General features: G+C 43.0%; 1 protein-coding gene across 1 annotated transcript in view; it reads right to left on the reverse strand.

Moving 5' to 3' along the window:
- Positions 1-20,484, reverse strand: part of LOC308309219 (receptor-type tyrosine-protein phosphatase beta-like) — a 119,451-nt gene that overhangs the window by 86,631 nt on the left and 12,336 nt on the right. Inside the window, exons 3-7 of the mRNA XM_080754722.1 lie at positions 13,067-13,192; positions 11,353-11,505; positions 9,247-9,510; positions 6,866-7,132; positions 5,290-5,406 (exon numbers count right to left, since the gene is read on the reverse strand). Coding sequence (XP_080610848.1) covers positions 5,290-5,406; positions 6,866-7,132; positions 9,247-9,510; positions 11,353-11,505; positions 13,067-13,192 — 927 coding nt within the window. The remainder of the gene's footprint in view (positions 1-5,289; positions 5,407-6,865; positions 7,133-9,246; positions 9,511-11,352; positions 11,506-13,066; positions 13,193-20,484) is intronic.

Consider the following 20,484-nt stretch of genomic DNA (forward strand, 5'->3'; position numbering starts at 1 on the left):
TCTCTGGTGTTCTTTTAAAATCCCCTTTTGAACAAATCTTTTCCCACACTGGTCACAACAATAAGGTTTCTCTCCAGTATGTGAACGCTTATGAACTTTTAATTGTCCAGACGAGCAAAATACTTCCCACATTGTTCACAGCTGAATGGCTTCACTCCGGTATGAATTCTCTGGTCTACTTTGAGATAATAAATTGAGCTGAAGGCTTTTTCCACATTGGTCACAACAGTACTGTCTTGGTTTAACTGAGGACAGCACAGGACAGGGAGAGAAAACACACACCTGATAAGAGCCAGATTCACACATTGATCAGCATTTAAGTAACATCATCATTATTATTGTTGAGTCTGAAAAGAACAATACAATGTGATAGATCTTTACACATCTGACCCATAACATTATTAGCAATTCACATGGTTACTATAATAGGTGAGTCTTCTAGCTTTTAAAAAAAATATATGTCATTAATTCTTTCTCTTACTAAGTGGAACATCCCACTTCTTAATTGTATATTATTTGGAAAGGGTTGAGTAGCAAAATGTTTGCCATAAATTCAATGCTGAGTTGCATTTGTTTTCCTACATTTCCCCTTCAATGTATTATTACAATGTATTTACTATTTCTTACTTAGGTCTACTTAACTTTCACAGAACAGACAATTATCATTTATTTGATCTATTTGAGACTATGTAGCTGCTCTAGGGGAAATAGAGCATTATATCAGCCTATTCAATTGATAATGACCAATGGGTGCCAGTTTCTAAGTAGTTAAAGCATATTAACATAACAATATATGTGGCCTAGACATGGACATTGCCCAATCAACTCGTAATCTACAGAAATGTCCACCACATCACACAGTATAAAACCTAGTAGGCTTAGTGGATTACCTATGTTAAATCATGTCAGGTTAGTTTGGTTCAAGATTCAAGTATAATAATTTATGAGACAAAAATGTAAACAGCACAAATGTACAATCACATCTAGGCTAGAATGATAACATAAAGTCCTGACTACTCCTTGTTATTGTGGTCCTAAATACTACAATGATTAGTTTGGATGCATTGCTTCTATCATGTCCAATTAAAAATAAATACATTACATACATACAGAAATCTGCCTTCTCCTGTATTGTATTAGTGACATTCATTATAAATAGTAAAATAACAGGACAGAGCAAAAAAGGCCTCTGTTGTGTCTTTATCTGATCACATGCAATCAGACACTCACACTGCACAGCAATACTTTATTACAGGCTCAAGGCCCACAGGGTTCACCAAGCCCCAACAGAGCTAAAAAGGCACTCATGCCAGTGGCCTCTAACGGTAGACATGTACCTGACAGAGTTTTCCCCACATTGGTTACAGATATAAGGTTTCTCTCCGGTGTGAATTTGTTGGTGTATTTTGATATGTTCCAGTCTAGGAAAGCTCTTTCCACACTGGTCACAGCAATAAGGTTTCTTTCCAGTGTGATTTTTCTGGTGTGCTTTGAGATGATGAATATCACTGAACCTTTTCTCACACTGGACACAGCAGTATATGGCTTCTCACCAGTGTGGATTTTCAGGTGTCTTTTCAGAGCCGTCTTCAGAGTGAACCTTTTCCCACATTGGTGACAGCAGTAAGGTCTCTCTCAAGTGTGAATCTTCTTGTGTTGTACGAGGCTAGATTTTACAGTGAAACATTTGCCACAGTGTTCACAGCAGTAAGGCTTTTCTTCGGTGTGAAATCTCTGGTGTACTTTCAGAGCAGCCGTTAAACTGAACTTTTCCCCACATTGGACACAGCTGTACGGTTTCTCTCCTGTGTGAATTCGTTCATGTATTTTGAGATAAGACAATCGAGTAAAGCTTTTCCCACACTGGTCACAGCAATAGGGCTTCTCTCTAGTGTGAATTCTCTGGTGTTCTTTTAAAATCCCCTTTTGAACAAATCTTTTCCCACACTGGTCACAACAATAAGGTTTCTCTCCAGTATGTGAACGCTTATGAACTTTTAATTGTCCAGACGAGCAAAATACTTCCCACATTGTTCACAGCTGAATGGCTTCACTCCGGTATGAATTCTCTGGTCTACTTTGAGATAATAAATTGAGCTGAAGGCTTTTTCCACATTGGTCACAACAGTACTGTCTTGGTTTAACTGAGGACAGCACAGGACAGGGAGAGAAAACACACACCTGATAAGAGCCAGATTCACACATTGATCAGCATTTAAGTAACATCATCATTATTATTGTTGAGTCTGAAAAGAACAATACAATGTGATAGATCTTTACACATCTGACCCATAACATTATTAGCAATTCACATGGTTACTATAATAGGTGAGTCTTCTAGCTTTTAAAAAAAATATATGTCATTAATTCTTTCTCTTACTAAGTGGAACATCCCACTTCTTAATTGTATATTATTTGGAAAGGGTTGAGTAGCAAAATGTTTGCCATAAATTCAATGCTGAGTTGCATTTGTTTTCCTACATTTCCCCTTCAATGTATTATTACAATGTATTTACTATTTCTTACTTAGGTCTACTTAACTTTGTATTTTTACATTATTATATTGATCAACATTAACACATAGTGTGTGTTAGGTTAGGTTAGTTGCAGAGGCCTTTTTTGCAGAGGCCTTTTTTGCTCTGTCCTGTTATTTTACTATTTATAATGAATGTCACTAATACAATACAGGAGAAGGCAGATTTCTGTATATGTAATGTATTTATTTTTAATTGGACATGATAGAAGCAATGCATCCAAACTAATCATTGTAGTATTTAGGACCACAATAACAAGGAGTAGTCGGGACTTTATGTTATCATTCTAGCCTAGATGTGATTGTACATTTGTGCACATTTTTGGCTCATAAATTATTATACTTGAACCTTGAACCAAACTAACCTGACATGATTTAACATAGGTAATCCACTAAGCCTACTAGGTTTTATACTGTGTGATGTGGTGGACATTTCTGTAGATTACGAGTTGATTGGGCAATATCCATGTCTAGGCCACATATATTGTTATGTTAATATGCTTTAACTACTTAGAAAATGGCACCCATTGGTCATTATCAATTGAATAGGCTGATATAATGCTCTATTTCCCCTAGAGCAGCTACATAGTCTCAAATAGATAAAATAAATGATAATTGTCTGTTCTGTGAAAGATAAGAGTATGTTGTAACTGTCTGTCCAATGGCAGCTGTGAGTTAGGTCATGTTTTGTGTTCCTTTAACCTAACTCTTTGAATTAGCTTGGCTCTCTTAACTCATGAATGCAAAAGCAGTCTTCTAAAGTAACCATAACAATGAATTTGCCTTTTAAATCATGTTAAACCACAAAGCAATAAAACACTTAGCTTCAACTCAAAATAGTAACCTTGACTTAATGTCTAGTGAACAAATGGACTCTTTAGCAACAATAAAGGGCACACAATAACTCCACACAACTGAGTTTTATATAGAAATAAATATTTATAGAAAATGTAAACAGTAAGTATAAATAAATAGATGGATGGATGGATGGATGGATGGATAGATCTCAGAGTCACTTAATGACAATTATAATAATTTGTGAGCCTACACACTCACACAGACCCTAAAAGCCAGCGAAATGAAATACTACCTAAGTTAACCTTAACTTGTGTCAGACTTGAATTCAAATGCAAGAGCAGCTTTATATAAATGTAGTAGTAGTAGTGTTATGAGAGGGAAGGTGATGTTTGTTCAGACTAGCAGGGACTTAGGTGGGACAGTTAACAAAGCATTATCCAGTTTCTGTCTATTGTTGATCCCTCCCCCCACCACCACCCTGATTGGTCCATCAGAGTCATTGTGAGTATTTAACATAGCTCTGTTTTAGCTCCATGACACAGTCATGACACAGTTCCATGTGTGCAAGTTCCTGAGGCTGAACTCTCTTCTGGACTAAAGGTGAAGTATAGATAGATAGATAGATAGATAGATAGATAGATAGATAGATAGATAGACAGATAGATAGTAAGTAGGTTGATGCACCAATTGATTTAGGTTAGAGTTGTCATATCTAAAAAAGAAGGTAACATTTGAATTCCCCATCAAAAAATACATACAATAGACATCCAATTTGTTTTTGAGATGGATAGGGTACAATTGGCAATTATAAAATACCAATTGATGCAGGTTAGAGTTGTCCTATCCCAAAAAGAAATTAATATTTGAATTCTCCATCAAAAAATACATACAATAGACATCCAATTTGTTTTTTAGATGGATGGGGTACAATTGGCAATTATAAAATACCAATTGATGCAGGTTAGAGTTGTCCTATGCAAAAAAGAAGGTCATATTTGAAATCTCCATCAAAAAATACATACAATAGCCACCTTTTTTTTTCTTTTTCGCTGCCTTTTTTTCGCGGCCTCGTCCATGGACCCGTCCACGGCCGGCCGTTTGCGTCCACGGCCGGCCGTTTGCGTCCACGGCCGCGGCCTCGTCCACGGCCGCGTCCACGGCCGCGTCCCCGGCCGTCTGCGTCCACGGCCGCGTCCACGGCCGGGACGGCCGGCCGTTTGCGTCCGTGGACGCGGCCTCGCGTCCACGGACGTTTTTTTCGCGGCCGCGTCCATGGACGCGTCCACGGCCGCGTCCATGGACGTGGACGCGGCGGCCAACGGCTCTTGCTGCTTCCTTGTGGCCCGTGGAACAATTTTTTTTTTTTTTAAAGATTTAAAAAAAAAAAAAAAATCCAAAATAGTTTTTTTGTGGAGGCTAATGAACGTTATAGGTATGGTTTGCGCGATATGAAACGTGAGCTTCATCTTACCATAATCACAGTAATCCCTGATCATATTCAAGTGAAGTGACTCCAGTCAGAGCACTGCAGCAGAGTGTGTGTGTCTGCGACCCACCTGATCCTCGTTGAGCATCGTTAAAGCATCAAAGAAGGCAGTTGTGTGTGCACTGTCAATAAGGTCGACATATACTCTAAGATATCATCAAAGCCAGGTTGGCCATCATGTAGTAGTGCCGTAGTGCCAAATGTAGTAGTGCCGTTGTTTCAAGTGTACAATAGCTGGGGGGGGGGGGGGGGGGGGGGGTACGTTAGTGCGGCCCCCGGCCCCTTGGGTTTCTGTCAATGTGGCCCCCTAGACAATTTAGTTGAATACCCCTGATCTAGGGTATGGGCACTGATGACGTGGAGGAGAGAACACGCTCCCAGCGCCCACAGCGTTGCTGGATGCTGGGTTTCAAGTGGTTAAGGTTCTGTGACGCCTGCTCCACCATCACATTATGTTCACATCAAATATTACCGTAGCGAATCTCCAGGAAGTAGCTGTCGCGTAAAGAAGAGGGGGCGTGGCTCCACATGGCGCTCAGGGAGGTCTCGTCTGAGTGGCGGATGTGGAGGTCCAATACCGAGCCAGGAGCTGGAGAGAGGAGGGCGGGACACATGATACATGCTGTTATCACACAGACAGAGACAAACGTAACATGACAAAACAATGAAAAAAAATATAACTACCACTGCTTGATTTTATTCACCAAGTTATTTATTAAATTATATTGGCCTCATACATTTTTCCCCGTTGTGAAGTAACGCAGGGCAACGCATATTTGGAGACACAGGGGAAGAGAGCGCACCGTTCAATTCGCTGTTGTGCTGTATATGCAGTGGTTGAAAAGTACTCAAATGAATTAAAAAAGTATCAATCCTGCGATATAGAAATACTCTATTAATAGCAGACACATCGTGAGCTTGTAGATCGGCTATTTTCAAATGGCCGAAATGTATATAGGGCTTAATGTATGTTTTAAACAGATGGGTCGTTTCATTGTTGAATTAATTAAATAGCCGATATAATGCTGTCTGCCACGTTAGTAGTGTAGTTGCTCTACTCCCATAGTGATAGGTTACTTAGTAAGGACTTAGTGCTGCCCAAAGGCTGGTGTAAATATTTAGTAGTTAGGCTACTTAGAGATACGTTAGAGTGGTGCAACAGCTGAAATTGTAGTAATGCGTAAGTCTTGACTTAGAAGCCATTTACGTTACAACTAGGCTACGTTTGAACTTAGTGTGAGGTGGTGCAACCCCGCCCAGGTACCCCAGAAATTCAACGTACTTTCTAGCCAGGGTTAGGGTTAATATAGTATATTTTGGGAGTTTGTTTTTTTATGCCAGCAAATACAATGTATTTATTTTCTCAAATGATGGCAGGCAGAGTAATTTGTGTTAACATAAAATCAATGAAAATGATCACTACTTCACTGCATCTCCGGCGAACCAAATTGTAACGTTGATCAACTGTTCAACTTTGAGCTCACCTAACAGGGGCGTCACACCAAATTCTGGGCCCTGGGTACAAGGATTCACTGCGGGCCCCCCATGAATGTTGACTATTGAAAAATAGCAGATATACAAGCTCACAGCGCGGCACCGAGTGCCGCGCTGCGAGCTTGTAGATCTGCTATCTTTTTTAAATCGTGAAAATGTGTGCCAAGAAACCTATGTTTCCATGTCTCACCTGCATGTCGTGGCTGTGACTGCTGATTGAAAATGTGTGCCAAGAAACCTATGTTTCCATGTCAGTGATGCTCAAACTTTTTCACGTGAAGGACCCCCCCCCCCATCTCAAAATATTTAGTTCCAGGGACCCCCCAGAAGCAAAATTTGAGTTACAAATGTTCACTTAAAAAATACAAGATTTGCGCACATTTTCACGACTTTTCAAAAATAGCAGATCTACAAGCTCGCAGCGCGGCACTCGGTGCCGCGCTGTGAGCTTGTATATCTGCTATTTTTCAATAGCTAAAGTTACTAGGGCCCCTCCACCTTGGGCCCTGGTAACTCAGTCCCACTTTCCTACCCCTTGTGACGCCCCTGCTCACCTATTCCACCATGGCAGCTGGTGTCCACCGCCTCTCCTCCACTCTCCACTCTCACCACCGCCCTGTACAGCCTCCCAGCGACTAGACCGAGCCCGGGGAAACTGCATTCCACGGCCTCTCTGTCCAGCGTGGTGCTGGATAACTCCTGGGAGCCATTATAGAGAAACACTCTGTAGTTCTCCCAGTGACCTGCGGGGGGCGTCCACGTCAACGTCAGAACGCTGTCAGAAGTCTGAGTCAGAGAGAGGTTGGAGGCAGGGGCTGGAACTGTACGAGGGAGATAAAAACACTTTCAGTGTTTCGAAAACGTTGAAACATTTCAGCCAGGTAATTTCAGGGCTGGATTATCCATTGGGCCGGTGGGGCCGTTGCCAGGGGCCCTTGGCTCTCAGGGGCCCTTGGGGGAAATGGGCCGCGTGGTCATTGACAATTTACTAAAATTAAATGTATATGTTAATTAAAAATCAAATGTGTGGGCCCCTCCTCTGTTGTATACAGGTGCTTTCTTGGCCTACAGATGATCATCATGGCTTAAAATCTGAGCTGGGTAGTGCGAGTCGGGAGGGAGGGGTGGTTATGGTGGAGTGCGGGGGGGACCTAAAAAATTATCGGCCAGGGGCCCTTGCGGGGGTTAATCCGTCCATGGGTAATTTCCACAGCTGACTCTGATAAATTGACATCTTAGAGTTCCTATAATAGTAATAATATCAACTATATTTAGAATAACACCTGTCAAAACCGCAAAGTGTTACACGGTCAGTACAAAGTGCTGTTGTACAGTTTGTCAAAAAATTAAAGAATGCAATTGTAGACAATAAATGCAGCATAGTAAAATATAAAATCTGTAAAAAATGGGTTTTAACTAACTAGACATGACTACAGGACAGGTGCAGATCAGGTAGCAATTGGTCCCAGGAATTTGGCAGAATTTTGACATCTCTGAATGAAAGCATTCAAAGCATAGACTGTAGAAAAATATGGACGATGCGAAGCCGTTGGTTTCTATGCAGCACAAATGGCCCTTTCTACCCCTTGGAATGGGTGTCGCCATCATAGAATTGTAAAGGCATCAGAGATGCTATTGGCTGCCAACGGTCACGTGCAACCGCAGGGATACATGGGAGAATGTGGTCGGAGCCTCCCAAAATACAGCACACGAAGAAGAACACAGCCGGCTGGTATCAGTTTAGTTGGCCACGCCCCCCCCGCAACTTTAACATTTATTTTAAAATAAATTGGACCACATTTCGACAAAACGAATATGATGGTGATTGAAAGGCAATTTTTAACTAGCGATAGGAACCATACAGTATTCATGAAAATGTTAATTAAGGTTAGAAAACAAAAGGGGAAAATGAATGGGATCCAATGGAGAACAATTCTTTTTGCGATCGGCCAGGGGGGGAAACAGCGCAACTAGCGGCCAATCATAGGAAGTTTTATTTCCGTATTGGAGTCATTTTAAATCGGCAGAACTATGCCCCTGATTCAAAGTGTTTCTCACTTACACTTTTTCAAATGTTTTATTGAGAAACACATCGTCGTTGTCGAGCGGAAACCTCGTATCTCCAAGTTTCAAATTTGTACGTTCTTTCGTAAAGTGAAGCCCTGCTTCATCATGGTTGCATAAAAGTAGTGAAAACAGCAGATCTAGATCTGCTGTTTTCACAAGTTTAAATCTTTTTTTAAACGATAAATGCAAAACGAACGGTTTTGGACATACAGGGTTTCCACCCGACAACGACGTATTAACACGTTGCAAGCCGCGGCAGAACCCTCTGAACAGAGGTAGCGCCGAAGAAATAAGCCATTTATTTACAAACATGTTTTAAAAAAACAAAGCCCACATGATAACAACACGTAATGGAGTGCTCGATACAGCGTACATATTCATCCTGCAGAGGTCGGCGATCTTACTTTGGCGAGGCGGAGGGGAGATCAATTCCATTCGTTTACGTGCGGCGAAGCAGGGAAAGGAGCGATAGAGAAGCGGCGCCCGAACGTGATTGAAACCGCGATCCACGAACAGAGACAAAGAGTAGCCATCTTGTGTGTCCTTCTTGTCGAGTTTCAACACTGGGGAGAGTATGAGGCCACTCCTGGCCAGCCATCCATCCAGAATGTGAGTCAACGGCGTGGCCTGCTGGATATTACGAGTATCACACCCAGCACCAGAAAATGACTGTGAGAGCATATTAACCGTTTCAGATAGCTCCAAAAAGACACAGAGAAGAATGGCCGATGTTTTTTTTAATTATTATTATCATTTATATCAAAAGTCCGGGAATAGACGTGTGGCTGATGGGACCCAGTAGGAAGTCCGAGGGAGTACGACCAGGCTTAGAAGGTGTTAAGGGAACAACAGATGACGGTTATCTCACCTGTCGTGGCTGTGACTGCTGATTGGTTCGTCAGCCCGCCACTCTTGGACGTTACGGTGATTTGATAGGTCGTTCCAGGGGTCAAGCTGTCGATCACAGCCTCCGTGGCGTCGGGAGGGAGGATCATCTCCTTTGGACTCGTCCCATTGGCCGAGAGGGTGATGGCGATCTCATCCAGGTCACCCTCGGGCCGTTGCCAAGACAACAACAGATTTACCCGACTACTGTTGTTGTCAACGGTGACGTTGGAGACAGCAGAAGGGACTGAATAAATGAGAGAGAGAGAGAGTTTACAGTACATCAGAAAGAGAAAGAGAGACAGATGCTATATTCGGCAGGGACGTACAGAGAATGTTAGAGGGGCAGGGGCTGAAGTTTCTAAAAGGGCCTTTTGGTGAAAATATTGAAAATAACAGACCTGAGCTTGGAGGTCGGCTATTTTCGGTATGTGATACCACACTAAACTAAGCATAATCAAGTTAATACTGGAGAATAGATGTGGCGTAACGGCATACTGTATGTTTCTACACAGAGAGGGCAATTCTTTCAACATAAAGATGCTGCATTCAAGGTCAGGAGAGTTTGGACAAGGCAATTCTCTTGAATGCTGCCTTCAGGTATAGCAGGGAAAGGAGACATTTGCATTTCTTTAACCATAGTAAAAACTGCATTCATGGTCTGGAGAGGGCATTTTTTACAGACGGATAAAAGGGCAGGGGCTCAAGCCCCCTTTGATGTCTATTTGTGCACGCGCCTGATATTCGGTTTAACAGACTCTGTATGTGCTTGTCTCTACACACCATTGGTTCTCAATGTGGTGCAGAGGACCCCCTGGAACCCAATTGCCAATGTTTTCCAGGGGTCCTCACCTATTTAGTCCATGGGCCAGACGAGATGTCGGTACCACTCAAGGTGGCAAAGGTTACTTCTTATTTTTTGAGAAGCTCTATGTCTGTAGATAATATTTTGGTATGATTGACTGACTGACTGACTGTTAGCTTTATAGTATTTATCACCTCTTAAAGTAATAGACTGCTGCTGTTCAAAAATTGTGATACAGTAGGTCACGTGGTCTCTCTGTAAACGCTCTGAAACAGAATCCCTTTTATGCCCATATATGGAGATCCTTGCTCTGAGTAGTCTAACCTAACGCAGACATTCTATGCCCCCGACAGATTTCATCGGCTCCTCCGGTGTCTCGAAATGACGCGGAGGGGGACATGACTCCTGCTGCTGTGGGCTTTGAGTAAATGAGGAAGTGATCCACGGTGGAAAACACGTGATAAATCATAGCGATGTTATAATTATAATGGATAAGCCTAAACAAAACAGTTCACATGAACAATACTGATGTAAAATAAGATATCTGAACGGCTACATATATTTTATATACAATTCAAATGTCGTGAGCCACTGTTACAGGGGCGCCATCCCAGGCTTTTCTCTTTGAAATGCCTGGATACCGAGGCTATGCTCTGACTGAGTATCTGATATCACTGCGATGTCACCTGTGATGTCACAGTGATGTGTCAGGGGAACCACAGTGTCAGGCGTTACACGTATACATACGGTCACGCTGTTACGGTTCTCATCAGGGACGTGCTGGGCCCCTGATTCAGCTCGGGAAAAAGATTTGGAGAGGCCCTCATTGCGCACTACAGAGAGAGATCTCTCTCTATAGCGCTGCTGCTACTCAAAGATTTGCAAAACCTTGTATGTCCAAAACCGTTTGTTTTGTCTTTATCATTTAAAAAAATATTTAAACTAGTGAAAACAGCCGATCTACAAGCACACAACGCCTCGCGCCGCGAGGCGTTGTGTGCTTGTAGATCTGCTGTTTTCACTATTTTTGTGCGACAGCCTTGTGTGATGAAGCAGGGCTTTGCTTTGAGAAAAAAATTACAAATTTGAAACTTGGACATACAAGGTTTCTGCCCGACAGTGACGATTTACTTTGTTGGCCGCCCAGCTCCCAAAATGGAACGAAGGCCGAGATTGGCCTGGACCGGCTGGGAATGAACCGGCCGTTCGGGAGTTGCCCCGCTTTTCCCAATGGCCAGCACGTCCCTGGTTCTCATAGTAAACTGAAAGTGGTATCCCGCCTACCCGTCCTGGCCTGTATGGTCCTGCTGCTGTGCATCCCGGCAGCCTCTGTCAGCATGGTGAGGTTGTAGAGCCGTCCAGGTGTGAGCTGGGTGAGTGTGTGCTGTGTGGCGGTGCTCTCCAGAGTCCTGTTCCTCAGCACTGCTGACACAGAGCCTGAGAACATGCACAACATCAGGGACGTGCAGAGAATGTTAGAGTGGCATTAGTTCTTTCTCATTTGGAGTGTTGTACGGTTGTGTGGTCCTCTGCTGCTAAAATGGATATTAAAAAACTCCAGCTAGCACAAAAGAGAGCTGCAAGATTAGCACTTAATTGCTCTTTTAAAACAAATGTGGCTAGGATGCACTATCGTTTGGTATGGTTAACTGTTGAGGGGAAGTTAACATCTAGTATTATAACATTTTCTAGAAATGCAATAATTGAGGGGAAGCCAGATTTCTTCAGAGATCAATTATTGAATGCAGCTCTAAAACACGGTTATCAAACCAGACAGGTAAGCTCAGGGTATTTGGAACTTCCAAAACCAAATTCAGAAATACTTGCCATCCAACAATGGAACTCATTATCTGTCAATATGAAACAAATCAAAAGTAAGTACTTATTCAAAAGAACTATTAAACAAATATTAATGAGAGACAACACACTTTGAATAATCAATATGTTTTTTTGTACATTTTCTTGTATTATTTTATATTTGTATTTTAATGTATTTTAGATTCAGACTGACGAGTGTCAGTTATCCTTTAAATAGCCTATCTGCAAGTTCACACTGCATCAAAGCGCTACACAATGTGAGCCTGTAGATCTTCTATTTCAGGTGTGCAAAACTGGTCCGCAACTATGTATAAGTCAGGGTTCAGAGTTACAACACACTGGCAAGCTAGGTTGCAACTGTCATACTGTATGAAAGAATTTCCCTATTTTTAAGTCAGACCCAAAAGTCTGGCTCTGTCTCTCATTCTGACCGATGGTCTATACCAAACTGATCAGGGGTGTCAAACTGGAGATCTGTGGACAAGATGCGACCTGTGACAGGGGCAGACGATTGAGATGATTTAAAGGTGATAAGATACACCATGAAAATTCACTTTTCCTATTTTAAAACCTTTTTTTGGGGTCCCACTAGCACCTTCTATCCTCACAAAGTCCCATTTCAGACCGTTGTGTCTTTCTCTGGTTTTGGGAAGGTGGAGGTTAAAACCATCCCACGGGTTCTCAAAACAGGCTGTTCAGATTTGCTGCCGTTTGTGACGTCATAAACGGACGTTTTTGAAGAAATGTATTTTTATTTTTTTTCAAAAAGATTTTTATTTTTTTCAAAAAGATTAGCCTCAAACCTTTTGAAAAACGTTTTGGGACATAAACAATATGACATAAATACTTTTTAAATGCATGGTGTGTAAATAAATAAATCCATGACAATCCATGGGACGTCCTCAATATTACTTCCTACTGCTGCTGTAGCCTGCTGCACCAGCAGCTTGTTGTGGGTTTGTAAGAAAACAATAGGCGGAGATAGATAATAGTTGCCACCAGCCAATCAATATGTCCAGCCATCCCCTACGGTAGCAACAATAATTTATATTCAGTCTAGAGTCTAGACAGTTCGATATTGGAACACAGGAGGTGTGGAATCAATAATAATCACACAGCAAGATGCACACAAACCTTCTGAGTCGCCACCTGGAAAAGAAAAAGGAAATGAGACACTCACCAGGTGCAGGGTTGTCCCACAGCTGCAGCCTGAAGCGCTCTGTCCTCCCTGGGCCGGCCTGCCAGGAGACACCCAGGCTTCTGTAGGCCCTGGAGGTCACCACTAAGCTACTGACCACTGAAGGCCCTGGACAGAGGAAACAAAGAGGCAGCTTCATTTCGTTTTTGAGGAAAGCGACAGCAACAACAACCAGTGGCGTAACATGCCCCTGCCAGTAGGGTTGTCACAATTATTACATAATCATCTAATGGCAATTATTTGAAGTAATCGCAATTATTTTGCATAATCCTCATGATTGTTTCCATGTTGAGAAATGTTAATATAGTTTCAAACACTTTAAAAAAAGGCTATTTCCACTATCAATGTTGTTTTTTTAAGTATTAAGTTGTCAAATATGTCAGTAATTTCTTTGTATATTTAAGTTATGTGTCATAATTGCCATGTGCAACTTCAAAGCCTAAAAGCCAAACAGAAATGTAATTGTCAACGACAAAGACACAATTAAATCGTTAATCGCAGTTATTTGAGTGACAATTAACTAATCGTCATGTAAAATGACATAATCGTGACAGCCCTACCCGCCAGGCCCCAGTGCGAGATTTTAACCGAGCCCCCCCCCCCCCAACTAATTTCAATGATCCAACTACAACAGCACACAAAGTACATTAATGAGGCATGCGATCCACCACTGTATCCAGTGCCAGTACTAATATGTTGTGTAGGAAACTATAGCCAGCATGTTACATGTATTACTTAACATATGGAAATAAAGGCTGACAAACAGCCAGAAAAGAACTCTAAACTGGGAGCAGCGAATGTGGTGTGCAGACTCTTTTTCTTATTTACATTATTACTTAACTCATTCCCTGCCAGGCCCGATAGTCCCGAGATTATTCCAATGTCTTTCCCCGCCAGGCCCGATAGTCCCGAGAATAAAAAAAAAAAAAAAAAAAAAATTCAAAAATTTTTTTTGACCCCCAAAAATGGAGTAGGCATGATAGCAATCGCGAAATTGCATGTTTAACCCCCATAGCAACCCCATCTTTCAAGCATGGCAGCCATTTTGGCAGCCATCTTTGTTAAACATAGTGGCTGTTATCTCATGAATGCCTGAACGGATTTCCATTCGGATTTTTTTGTTTGAAAGCTGTGAGCAATGTGGACACACGTGGTGCATTATCTAGGCATGGGTGTGCATGATCCGTGCACACCCAATTACATGGAAGTCTATGGAGACGAATGGCAGGTGGGAGTACGGAGGTATGTTAAAATGGCGGTCAATGTGTTAACTCACCAGCTAAAGTAAGGAGGACGACAAAAGAGAAGGTTTTGTTCCATATGCCTTCATTGTCTTGGTTTCAGAGAGCACGGTAAATACAAACTTTTGCCCCAAAGTCTTGTGTTTATATTCCATTGATTTATGCCCATGTGTGGTGTTGTTGTTTTGAGTGGAGGAAGCCAAGTCAAGTCGTCAAGGGGCCCGGCCAATAGAACTCTGACCTCTCTGAACGGTGGGCATTTCAAAACAAGGGCCTTTTTTTATTGGATACAATGTGATCATTCGATCAACAATACACTTTTATTTTTAAATCGTAGTCTACTACTGGAAATAGAAGCAGCAGCCACCAGGGCTATTTCAATATTTTCTCAACTGCCTTTGCATATCTGCCGCCCGTTGTTTTTTCCTCTTCTTCTTCCTTCATTAATGGGCCATACCATATTTACGCCCCTGACAACAAACAAACACAGAGATACGCAAGGAGAAAGAGACAGAGAAGGAAACAGGAGATACGAGACGGCTGGCATGTTTTAAAAATGTCTGCTTCCTCAGTGCTTAAAATGGCTGGCAAAATGGCTGCAGATCAAGTGAAAGTACATTACCGCATTCCAGTCACTCATACTAGTCAAAACAGAGTTTGTGTGAGAAACTCAATTGTGTGTGTGTGTGTGTGTGTGTGTGTGTGTGTGTGTGTGTGTGTGTGTGTGTGTGTGTGTGTGTGTGTGTGTGTGTGTGTGTGTGTGTGTGGTACTGAGGGTGGAGAGAGATGTCGGAGCCAGATTGTATTGTTCTCGCTTCGTTTAAAGCCCCCTTGGTGACACACACACACGCAACCTCACGACCGCTGAGAGGCATTGTGGGAAAAAACATAGAAAGGAAGCAGGGAACACGCTGGGCAGCGGATTGGCACAGGGGAGGTTAGGAATGCCTATGTGTCTGGGGGCGCAGTTGTTCATGTGGTGAGGGCGCGCACCAAAAATAGTCTCTGAAGCCTGACAGCGAGTCCCAGGTTCGATTCCCGAGCCCGGTGGACCTTTGTTAATACGTGTCACTCCCCGACTCTTTAGGCCGCACTCACACAGATGCGTGAGACATCTTCTCCGTATCGTCTGAGAATGAGGGGGGGAGGGGGCAGTCCAATGCATTGTCAATGGAAGGTTGTTTGGTTTTTTGTCGTTGCCGTGTCTCTTGCTCAACCGAAGGCTGTCTTTTGGCCAAGAGACACGGCAACGACAAAAAACCACGTGACCTCCGTTGACAATGAATTGTATTTTCCCCTGCCCCACTCATTCTCAACTACACTATACGGACACGATAGCTGTCGTAACTGTGTGTAGCATGCCTTACCATTTCCTGTCAATCTCTTCTCTCTGTACTATCAATAAAGGCCCTCCAAAATAAACAAATACATGCCTGTGTGTAGTGTATGTATGAGCAGTGGTGGACAGTAATGGAGAACTTAAGTAAAACATTTTGATATTGGTATTTTTTTATACTTTTGACTTTCACGTCACTACATTTCAAAGTTGAACATTGTACTTTTGACTACATTTCTAGGAAGGGGAACCACTGGTGTATTGCAGGAATGAGAGTCAAGGTAGGCAAAATGCCAGCCGAGATGCCAGCGAAGTGCCAGCCCCGAAATGTCAGATGTGTGCATTTGTATGTGGGTTACAAGGTAATCGCTGGCATTGCATCACAATGCACAACACAGAAAAGGTCACGATGCTGGCAGCATACACTGAGCTGACACAAGCTGATGATTATTATTATTATCACTGTATGATGATGCTGGAAACCCTTTCTGGTCAATATCTTAACTCTCCGGATGCCCACAACGCGCCCACACGTCAAACTCGTCAATGTCTCTGCCCACGACGCGTTTGACATGTCTGGTAGGGTTTTATATTAAACTGTACTGTATATGGGGCAGCCACAGCTGAAGAGAAACACTCCAATTCCCAGAATGCAATGGGTGATAACGTGATCAGGAATTCCGGTTTTCCATACAGGCCAATGTTATGAGATTCACAACCCCCCCCCCCCCCCCCCCCAGGAGCTGGTATTACATTTAGTTTGACTGCATCTATGTAGATCTGCTATTTTCCCAATTTTTGCCTCAAATATTTGACAATTTGACCAATGTTAGACCAGAGTACTAAAAAGGTCTTAAAAGTCCTTAAATTGTCACTTTAGACATGTGCAGATACCCTGTATACACTTACTGTATACTGTATTATCTTGGTCTGTTTACTGTTTTTTACCAATTTTAATCTATCTATAAATGCGAGAAGTCTCTGCGTGCGTGCGTGTCTGTCTGTAATCCGCGTATCTCGAGAACCGTTCGTCCCACCGGCTTCAGATTCGGCACGCGCGTTCCCCAGTGCCGGGCCTCGACCCGACCCGACTTGCGGTTTTCCGAAACCGGCGCAAAACGTTCGGAATCTCCTTATGCGGAGCTGATTGTTGACATCAAGCTGTTCCGGAGGAAATCGGCGCAAGCGCTGACTCATTGTGACATCACTTCATAAAAGGCTCTGAGATCACGTACACCACATGAGTCAACAAAAAATGCCATGGTTACGTATTCTGATGTTCCTATATGGGCATAAAAGGACACAGGCAAACATATGGTCAAAATGGCTCTTATGACAACAGGTATAATGGGGTTTGCATTAAAGAGTGGGGCATTCATTCCCTATTTCAAATTAGGCACGCGCGTTCCCCGCCATGGGCATAGAATGGATGCAAACAGACAGATACGGATATCTCCATATATGAGCATAAATGGACACAGGCAAACAGATGGTCAAAGATCTCCATATATGGGCATAAAATGGACGCAAAAAGACAGATACAGATATCTCCATATATGGGCATAAATGGACACAGGCAAACAGATGGTCAAAACGGGTCCTATGACAACAGGTATAATGGGGTTTGCATTAAAGGGGGAACCAGCACTGTGTCTGCAACACAGTCGGAGGCACAGACAGATACAGAGATCTCCATAATGGGCATAAAGGGACACAGACAAACAGATACAGAGATCTCCATATATGGGCATGAAATGGATGCAGACAGACAGATACAGATATCTCCATATATGAGCATAAATGGACACAGGCAAACAGATGGTCAATACAGGTCCTATTGAGATCTCCATATATGGGCATAAAATGGACGCAGACAGACAGATAACTCCATGTATGGGCATAAATGGACACAGGCAAACAGATGGTCAAAACGGGTCCTACAGAGATCTCCATATATGGACATAAAATGGACGTAAACGGGGCATTCATCCCCTATATACATTGTTCCCGAGTTGGCCAGGGCGCCTAGTTAAGTATAATTTGCCATTGAACATATTGAAACTGAATATTTGAGTATGTTGCATGGTAAATATGACATGGACATTTGAATTTGGTTTATAACTATTTTCTTTTTTTGGCTAGACATTTCAAACAAATTATTATTTTGAAATACATTCAAATGTAACAATGTAACATTGTAAGCTAAAATAAGTAAAATAATGTAAGTATGATGAATTATACTGTATATCTCGAGCCAGATTCTAAGCTTTGCAAATTGACTTTCGTACTGAAATGAATTGCATCATGCCAATGGCTTCCTTAATCTAGTTAACCTGCTTTGGACTAGAGCTGGGCGATATGGCCAAAATCTAATATCACACACTGTTTTTGACCAAATCTCCACAGTACTATTTTCAACAGCCAATCTATAACTCACAATGCGTACATTTTGGATTTTGAAAAATAGGGGGTAAGTGATTACAACCAGGAAAGACAACACCTATATTAAATCACGATATTATATTATGAATTAAAAATCCCAGATAATTAGTCTCACATCACAATATCAATATAGCATCAATATTGTATATTACCCAGTCCTAGCAGACCACTGGTATGGGTATGGCTATAGGTACACCTATAGGAGTTTTGTCTCATGTTTTGACGTTTTTGTCATTATTTATGTATTGTGGGCTCGTGTGTGTGTGTGTGTGTGTGTGTGTGTGTGTGTGTGTGTGTGTGTGTGTGTGTGTGTGTGTGTGTGCGTGCGTGCGTGCGTGCGTGCGTGCGTGCGTGCGTGCGTGCGTGTGTGTGTGCACACTGGACACAGCGTGTAATCATAGCACACCCTTTAAGCGGAGATCAGTTATGGGAGGTCTATTCTATCTTAAAAATAGCCTTAGGTCTATAATGGACTTTACCTGCAAAAGGTCAGAGAACTGGAATGTCAGTGTGCCTAGAAAGATAAGGAGGCAGGTAGCGTACAGACACGCACGCACACGCACACACACACACACACACACACACACACACACACACACACACGCACACAGTGGGAGTGCATTGTACGCAAGCTCTGCTGGGTGCAGTAACACCCAGTTTCCTCCCAAACAAACACACGCACGCGCACGCACATGCGCATAAACACAAACACACACACACACACACACACACACACACACACACACACACACACACACACACACACACACACACACACACACACACACACACACACACCCTTTCCCAGTGCTTCCTAACAGAACAAAGAAACAATGAAGACAGGAAATGGCTGAACCCTGAGCTCTGGACGCGCTGGAAATACACACTGAATACACACTGAGGAAATACACACTGAGGAAATACACACGGAGGAAATACACACGGAGGGCCCGACTCCTGTTCTGGAGCCACGCCAGCATGAATGCACAGGGGCGTCACAAGGGGGGGAAAGGTGGGACTGAGTTACTAGGGCCGCCATGTGTGCTGGGGCCTGGAATTATTTTAAACTTTAGCTATTGAAAAATAGCACATATACAAGCTCACAGCGCGGCACCAAGTGCCGCTGTCAGTAGCATTTTCACTGGGGCAACTTTTTCGGCGCGCTTCCGGCGCTTGCGACTGGTGTCACACAATATGGCTTTTGGCTTGTGCCGCAGTGAATTTTTTTATTCTTGCCATGCATTAGCCCTTAAATAAAGGCTTTTTAACTGTCCCTCAAGAGTGCCTTGGTCTAACTTTGTTGCATCAATTTTGTCACCTGGCTACCAAAGAGCACCTTTCGTTGGAGATTTTTACTCTACAGCCAAACAGATGCACTCCTTACTCTCTGTTTTCTACAGGCTTTTGGCTTTACACCGGTATCGTGCGCAGAAAACAGCAGACCTACAAGCTCACAACGCATCGCAAGCGCAACGCTTTGTGGGCTTGTAGATCGGCTGTTCCGCCACGCAACACTGCCACCGGTGCCCAGTCGTTTTTAAAGACAGCATGTTCATTTCTTCTCTTTTATAATTAATATTTCAAGCCAGTGTTTCTCAAACCTTTTATTTGAAGGTCTCCCCTGCCAGGGCCGGGGGTCCGCGAGAGGTGCCACGGGACCTCGGTGGAGGGTCGCCGGCTACGGACCTCCGCAGACCTCCGCTGCGGTCGCCCGTGGTCGGCGACCCTCCACCGGGGTCCCGCGGCACCTCTCATGGCCGCCACGGACCCCCGCTGCGGTCGCCCCACTGGTGCCTCTCGCGGAGCGCTGCTCCTCAGGGGGGGTCCCCGGGGGTCCCTCGCTGCTGATATTTATTATTAAAAGTTTATTATTAAGAAACCTTTTCTTTTTTTGGAATGTTATTTTCCAGTGTTCAATAAAGGTTTGAAGAGGAATTTTCTGCAATAAGAATGAATGCAATACTGATATTTATCATTACAAATTATTTTTCATTATGGGGCTTTTAACTCATACCCTGCCAAACCCGAGGAACCCGAGAATTTCGCGATGTCCCTCCCTGCCACGCCCGAGGAACCCGAGAATTTCCGCCATTTTGAAAAAAAAAAAAAAAAAATTTTTTTCAAAAAATTGTTTTTTTCAAAAAATGTTTTGGGACCCCAAAAACGTTAGTAGGCATGATAGCGATCGCGAAATTGCTTGTTTAACCCCCATACAACCCCCATACAACTCAGGTAGCAGACCTCCAAGCTCACAACAGTGTAAAACATAATGGCTGCTATCTCATGAATGCCTGAACGGATTTCCATTCGGATTTTTTTGTTTGAAAGCTGTGAGCAATGTGGACACACGTGGTGCATTATCTAGGCATGGGTGTGCATGA

This window comes from Nannobrachium achirus (assembly GCF_963921795.1).
Source record: "Nannobrachium achirus genome assembly, chromosome: 23".
Lineage (NCBI taxonomy): Eukaryota > Metazoa > Chordata > Actinopteri > Myctophiformes > Myctophidae > Nannobrachium > Nannobrachium achirus.